We start from the raw sequence: 8,160 nt of genomic DNA, 5'->3' as shown, positions 1-8,160 counted from the left end.
GCCGACATCCATGAAATAAATAGTTTTTTGCGACATTTGATTCAAAAATTGACAAACAAAATAAAATCAAACACAAAACATGTTACATTGTTTGTCCCGTCTCCAATTCTACACGTAGACTCCAATTCCAGGCTAACATATAGGCTGTGAAATCATTAGATTAGATTCGCCTTCTATTTGTACAAACAAATCTTTGGCATGGTACTGGCGGACAAATTTGTAGGCCATGCCGTTTATGACTAGCCAGATGTATGAGATTGAAACTACTATTGCAATAAAAATGTAAATTGATAAACTGTGCAAAGTTGTTGAAAGTGAAATGAATGAAGTGTGTAATGTACTAATGTTTCCTCTTCAAATAAAAATAAACAAATAAATAAATAATAGAGAGCTATTGGACTCAACCTAAGTAGCTATTAACTTATTGTCGTATGCTGTTTTAACCAAGGCCCAAAATATTAAATTCGGTGAATATTTTGACGTATTCAAAAACTTATATATATTGGAAATATCAAAAATATCTATTTTTTGTTGACTAGTCAAAATTTTATTTTATATATCGATATATAAAAAATATCGTCGATTATATCAAAAATATCATCAATATATTAGTTAAAATCAACAATATTTAGTCAAAGTCAACAATATCGGTCAAAATCAACAATTTATATCGTATATATCGGTCGATATATATCGTTATATCGGAAATTATGATATATATCGGAAAAAAAAATTCAATATTCGGTTGAGATATATCAAATATTTCCATATCGATATACTAAAAAAACAAAATATATCAGTGATATCTCAGATATATCGGTGATATTTTGTGCCTTGGTTTTAACTAAATGTAAAATGGTGGTAAGCCGATATCCATGAAATAAATAGTTTTTTGCGACATTTGATTCAAAAATTGACAAACAAAATAAAATCAAACACAAAACACGTTACATTGTTTGTCCCGTTTCCAATTTTACACGTAGACTCCAATTCCAGGCTAACATATAGGCTGTGAAATCATTAGATTAGATTCGCCTTCTATTTGTACAAACAAATCTTTAGCATGGTACTGGCAGACAAATTTGTAGGCCATGCCGTTTATGACTAGCCAGATGTATGAGATTGAAACTACTATTACAATAAAAATGCAAATTGATAAACTGTGCAAAGTTGTTGAAAGTGAAATGAATGAAGTGGAGGTTTCAGTGTTACTAGTACAGCTAGTCATTGTCCAGTGGAGGTTTCAGTGTTACTCAAAGATATTAACAAGTTATTGGCTCAAATTCCTACCACAACTTTATTATGGACATATAGAGAAGCTAACAGGGTTGCTGATCCACTTGCTGGCCATGTTTCTTCAATAGCTATGGATGATCAATGGTGGACCAACTACATACCGACTAGACCATTGGATTATCAACAAATCTCCAACGTTGTTCCTTCTATCTGTTCAGTTTGGTGGCTGCAACCACCATCTTTTCTTTTTGAATGTTTAGATTCTGATCTTCGTGGTGTAAAGTTTGAAAGAATGATCAGACAATAAAACGTTGCCTCACTACTAAAAAAAAGGCCTTTTATGACAATTTTTAGCTGTCATGAAATACATATCATGACAGCTATAACCTGTGACAGTTCTTCTAAAACCGTCATTTATTTTATTATTATTATTATTATTATATTTTTCCAATAAAAAAATACTCCATGATAACCTGTAATTCAATTCCTAACCTGTAAACTTATTTCACCAATAAAACAGCTATAAAATTCTTAAAAATAAAATTAGAACATCTATAGTAACTTCAACCCATATATTTTCAAGCCATTCGAAAATACTTATTTCTTACATCAATTTATCATTTATCCAACATCACTGAAAAATGTTAAATACATTTATTTGATAGCACATTCAACCAAACTAAAAATCATTCTAATCAATTCCATCATTAACAAATTAAGCATTATCCATCGATCGAGCAAACGTTGTCAAACCTAAGAAACAAATAAAGTAAAGAAACATTATTAGTATATTTGCTACCAATTAAAGCTCAAGCCACTGACCAAAAACATATTATTTTATATAGACATGAAGATAACAATGCGATGGGACCTAGTTCTCACAACGGAAGAAAAAATAAATAAAAATACCTACAATGCAAATGGGTTGTGGTTCAAGATATACACTACTACATTTAAAGTCATCCCATATCTCAAAGCAGCAAACAAAATAAAAACAAAATACTATTATCGCAATATATACACATACCTTTGGCTTGGCGAGATAAATCGTTCGATGAAGTCAATAAACTCCATACGAATTTCAATAAGCTCAGCAGTGGTATAGGTGATAGTGTTGGCCAACTCCATTAGCTACACGAGTACGTAAAGTCAACAAAGAATTTAGTATATATGATATACGTTTACAAGAAAGAATTACATAGATATTTTAGAATATATTAACAAGAAAGATTTGCTAACCTTTGTCTTAATTGATTGACTAGGATCCATCATAAAATGTCTCATGAAATGCAAGACATAATATCCACACTCGTATCCTCCTGGTTGAATTGGGCACTACACGAAAACATAAACAGATTGTCAAAACACATTCAATACACTAAGTAAATCTTTCACATTCAAGATCTTGTATATTTACCTTGACATAGTCCCACTCTGGTTCCACTCTTTTCCTTCACTTAATGCTAATGTTTTCATCCCACTAAAAAAAAGCGAACTTTACAATTAAGTTACAAGTTGTTTGCATATATGACATACAAAATAAAAATAAGATTCATCAACTCACGTGTTCACCATGCATCTTAGCTTTATATCAGGGACACCTCCAGTTGAATCAAGAAAATATACTTTTTTTGCACTTACGTCAATAATTACCAAAACCCAATAAATCCTATACAACCATATATAGGAGTTAAGAAAGTACAAAAAATAAAAATAAAAATAAAATGAGAATGCATATATGTTAAAGAACATGACCAACAAGCATACCCCGAATTGTACGGAAGAAAAATAACTTGGTCTCTTTGTCTTGCCATTAATCTATTTGAGACCAGACGATTCATCTCTTTTTTGTCTGCATATAAGTTGAAATCACCAGGATAACAGAATCCAAACCTCTGTCGAGAACTTTCGTATTTCTCATACAAATATCTAAAAGAAAATCATACTACCATTAGTATGACATGTACGCATAAATTAAACAACTCATCTCTTAAAAAATAAATCCAAGATTCCACTCACCTGATATATACTACAATGCAATTGGCATTTAACATTTGCTTATGACAAATATCCATTATTTTATCTTTTGCAATATAAAACTGTAGTTCACGCTCAAAAATCCTCGTGTCCATTTTACTTATATGATTTCCCTTCATTATATTGCCCACCAAAACCGCAAATTCTTCAAATATAATTTCGTCATGCTCATCACATTGAACCTCATTTTTCTATAAAATAAAAATAAATAAACAATGAATAATAAATACAAATAGGCGCTAATTTATATAAATATTGGTAGAAAAATATAATAGAATACATTTTACCTTATTATCAAGTATGACAAAGTCACGAGGCCAAGCCACGTGGTAACCGACTGCACCACCTACTCTGGTAATGTCATCATCAGGAATTGGTCTTGGTAGAAGGGCAATCGCTGAAATTGCACGTATTATTTGTACATGCACATAGCCTTCACCCATTCTATCATTATGGATCTTGTCATCCGGTCCAAACCCCTCAATTATACAAGCATCAGCAACAATATTGCTTTTGGACCCCAAAGCAAGTTTACACTTTAAAACAACCACAAACATTAAAATAATTGTAAATTTAAAATTCTAGTGAGTACCTTGATTAATTACTTTAGAAATTAGAGATTTTACCTTCTCATTTCCTGATTTAGGTTTAGAGATTGGCATAACACTTTTGGCTTTATTAGCACCATTATCATTGCCTTTTGATCCGGCTTTAGCACCATTATCATTGTCTTTTGATCCCACAGCCTAACAAACATTATAAAGACAATTTCAATAGATATTTGTAAACTATAACTATCACTTTTATTTAATATCAAAATGACAAGTACCTGCTTGTTTCCTAACATAGGTTTTGAGATAGCCAAATTGTCAAATACCACAAAGTCACTTGGCCAAGCCACGTGGTAGCCAATTGCACCTCCTACGGTGGTAATATCATCATCCGGAATCGGTTTTGGCAGAAGAGAATTTGCCAAAATTGCACGTATGATTTGTACACGTACATAGCCTTCTCCCATTCTATCATTATGGATCTTGTCATCCGGTCCAAACCCCTCAATTATACAAGCATCAGCAACAACATTGCTTTTGGACCCCAAAGCAAGTTTACACTTTAAAACAACCACAAACATTAAAATAATTGTAAATTTAAAATTCTAGTAAGTACCATGAATAATTATTTTAGAAATTAGAGATTTTACCTTCTCATTTCCTGATTTAGGTTTAGAAATTGGCATAACACTTTTGGCTTTATTAGCACCATTATCATTGCCTTTTGATCCGGCTTTAGCACCATTATCATTGTCTTTTGATCCCACAGCCTAACAAACATTATAAGGACACTTTCAATAGATATTTGTAAACTATAACTATTTCTTTTAGTTAATATCAAAATGACAAATACACCGCTTGTTTCCTAACATAGGTTTTGAGATAGCCAAATTGTCAAATACCACAAAGCCACTTGGCCAAGCCACGTGGTAGCCAACTGCACCTCCTACGGTGGTAATATCATCATCCGAATCGGTCTTGGCGAGAAGAATTTGCCAAAATTGCATGTATGATTTGTACATGTACATAGCCTTCTCCCATTTTAACATTATGGATATTGTCATCCGGTCCCAACCCTTCAATTAGAATAGCATCCGCAACAATATTGCTTTTGGACCCCAAAGCCAGCTTACACTTTTGAAACAACAGAACAATTGAGCATAACATTATTGGTAGGTTTAAAAGTTTCAAAAATTAAAAAACATTTACCTTCTTATTTCCTGATGACGGAATAGATATTGGCATATCACTTTTGAGTTTATCACCATTGTAAAAACATTTACCTTCCTATGCCTCTCTAACTCATTAGTAAAAAAAAAACTATTACCTGCTTGCTGCTCGACTTATGTTGAAAGACTGCCACTTTGCTATTAAGCTTAGCAACACTACTATTCTTCAAGCCCACATCCTAAGAGACATAACAGTGAATTTAAAATCAACAATCTTTTAAGTAACATTTAAAGATTGCACGTTAAATAACATATACCTGCTCATTTCCTAATTTTAGTTTAGAGACTGCCTCATCGCTTTTGGATTTAGCACAACTAATTGCCTACGCACATATTGAACAAGTTAATTCAAAACTGAAAAAGTATTTACATTCTATAGCCATTTATTTAAAGTAATACCTTTCTCGACTTCTTTCTCGAATTCACACCCAATGCTCTCTCAAGACATTTATTAATTGTCTTGTTGTTAGTGCCTAAAGATAATATATCATCATTTGGACTTTCCATTCGCTTTTTACTATTATTCTTGGAACCATTGGAGGCAACTTTCTCTATGTGTTGCGAGCTAATCACTCCTTGTAAGGTCTCCAACTCTCTCACTCTTTCCTTTAATGCCTAGTTTTCTTCTTCTTTCTTAAGGATCGTGGACTCCATCTCTGCTCTATGTGCTTTTGATCCCCGTTTAGGGAGATTAAAGTAAGTAGTTGGAGTGACATATTTCCCTCCTGCTCTAACCCTGCCACAATGTTCTGGAGTCCCCAATGCCTTCGTAAGAACATCATCGCTTCCTTGGGTTACTAACTTCCCTTCAGCCTCTTCCTTTTTTAGTTGGTCCTGCGAAAACATTCTCTCTTCTTAAGCAAGATAGATCATACTTTTACTGAGAAAGAAAATATCAACCCATCATTCTCAACGTGTGTTTTCTTAGTGAGTGTAGCTAACTGGTGAACTGGCCATGCTTAATTGGATAACATTTAGAAATGCTATAAATCTCAAGGACTTCTAAAGTTCAAATCTTTAGAATTTGTTGACAACTTAATTAAAAGAGAGGTCTTCGTAAATCAAGAAATGATTTTTAAAAGTAATAAAGTCTCAATCCAAATGAAATTAATCCGACGCATTCCTCTTACTTATATCATTTTTTCAAGGTCAATTATATACGTTCTTATCAAGAAGAAACATTATCTGCTCTTACAACATTATCAAATCAATCCGCATACAAAAATTTATCAAATGAAAAAGGCTAATAAGAAACACAGTAAAGAGTTGCACTCTAATTTGTTTTACTCGAAACTGTTTTCCGCAAAGTGACAGAGAATTTGACGGATGTACAATATGATTTCCCATAAATTGTAACAGCTCATTCATAATTTCATTAACTAGATTATCGAAAAAAAAATCATGAACTTTTCGGTAAGGGATATAAGTTTCATATTCGACTTCAAGCTTGCATGCCCTGCAGGGGTGTAAATGACAGCCAATATGGTTCATATGGGATCTTCAAATAACATGTGGTTACAACTGACATAATACAAATTGATATGGAATAGTACCTTGTCCTACATCAGGAGATGACCTACAACTGACATAATACAAATTGAATAGGGTCTAACATGGCCTGAAATTGGCTTGTGGGATGCTGAACACAGAGCTGGTGATATTTAGACTTCAGGTGGACTGTAACATTAGTACTTTACTCTATTACCCGTGCTAGCATAGCTCAAAACTTACAATTTTTTCTGCCACCTTCCTTGTATCATTGTTAAAGTATTCGCCATTCTTGTTCTGCCGAGCTAAAAGCCACAAGCTAGCTCTATCATCCTCATCAAACGATTCTCCCAACTCTTCTTGCTATAATGAGATATACAAAAAAAAAATCAATTTAGTTATGAAGTATTTGATATGGCTTACTATGTACATTAAGATTTAAAAATGTTGTACAAGTCCTTACCATCTTATCTATCAAGCCAGCATATCCAAGCCTACTAACTCGGTGATTATACTTACCCTTTGCCCTTCGTGCATATTGTAACTTACTCTTCTCCTAATGGATAAAAAAAAAATTATTAATTTAAATAGAACAATATACCTATTTAAATGTCTCACACATACCTGGGACACTTCTGTTAATCTCGACTTCACAAATGCATCCCAATCAGCTTTTTTAATTAGCTTATACTTTGCAGGTGGTTTTGAAAGTGCCTCGGGATCATCTTTAAATGGCATAATATATTTGACAATCAACATATTCTTGAAGGTCCTCCATCTAACTCCAAACAATTTCAAAACTGACTTCCTATACCTTATATCTATATCAAATCTTATCTGGGTCACGAATAAATAAACCGAATCCAAGTTACAAGCAAGATAAGAAACAACAAGAAAATAAAAATTCAACATTCAAAATAAATTACCAGTATGCCAGCCCATAATAGTTTTAAAAGTTCTGGTGGTGCTTTCGTCCACTTTTGAAAAGCACTTAGGGGAATCGGACTCCTAAGAGAGCACCTTCCCAACCAAAAAGCTTATTACAAACTTTTTAGCCTATAGGCCTACCTTTCCCATCAAAGTGAACTCTTATGATGATACCATCCCAATCCCGACCGAAAAAAAAAAGGTGCATTACTGATTCGCCTCTCCTTTTTTTTTGGTACTTATAGGTGTTTTAGCCTTCGAATGGACAACCTCATCCTCGGAATGAACAACCTCATCTTGAAATGGACAACCTCTTCCGATCCATGGCTAGTAGGCTAAGCTTAAAAATATAAGCACAGGGCATTAATTAGTATTATATGAGATGAACAAGAATATGCACAGAAGGAAAAACAAATATATATATAAACACCTAGTAATAGCAATTTGTTTGAATAATACCTGGCATAGATGAAGTCTACTCATGAAATAAGTAAAGCTCCAAATGGAAAAACAGAAAAAAGTAACTAATAGAAATAACTAAATACAAGATTCACTAAGGCTTAAAAAATCTTGATCAATTGACAACTTATAGAGAATCTTACAATAAAAAATCCCGAAACAAAAGAAAATAAAATAAAACAAAATGACTAGGTTTTAGATGATTCATTCTCAACCCATATTCCCTCACAGTC

At 32.9% G+C, this 8,160-nt stretch overlaps 1 protein-coding gene across 1 annotated transcript; it reads right to left on the bottom strand.

The window, feature by feature from the left end:
• Window positions 1-1,810: 1,810 nt before the first annotated feature.
• On the bottom strand, window positions 1,811-7,541 carry LOC147512157 (uncharacterized). Its single transcript, XM_086598667.1, has 17 exons — window positions 7,005-7,541; window positions 6,785-6,904; window positions 5,453-5,887; window positions 5,311-5,376; window positions 5,152-5,232; window positions 4,845-4,958; window positions 4,475-4,594; window positions 4,103-4,384; window positions 3,900-4,019; window positions 3,561-3,809; window positions 3,256-3,464; window positions 3,004-3,165; window positions 2,801-2,905; window positions 2,654-2,716; window positions 2,476-2,571; window positions 2,264-2,367; window positions 1,811-1,989 (listed from the first exon to the last, which is right to left on the bottom strand). The coding sequence occupies exons 3-15, from the start codon at window positions 5,558-5,560 to the stop codon at window positions 2,517-2,519; spliced, it is 1,734 nt and encodes a 577-aa protein (XP_086454793.1). The 5' UTR covers window positions 5,561-5,887; window positions 6,785-6,904; window positions 7,005-7,541; the 3' UTR covers window positions 1,811-1,989; window positions 2,264-2,367; window positions 2,476-2,516.
• Window positions 7,542-8,160: the final 619 nt, after the last annotated feature.

This window comes from Coptis chinensis, chromosome 3, assembly GCF_015680905.1.
Source record: "Coptis chinensis isolate HL-2020 chromosome 3, ASM1568090v1, whole genome shotgun sequence".
Lineage (NCBI taxonomy): Eukaryota > Viridiplantae > Streptophyta > Magnoliopsida > Ranunculales > Ranunculaceae > Coptis > Coptis chinensis.
The sequence above is the reverse complement of the archived record's forward strand: the minus strand, read 5'-3'. Positions and strand labels throughout refer to the sequence as shown.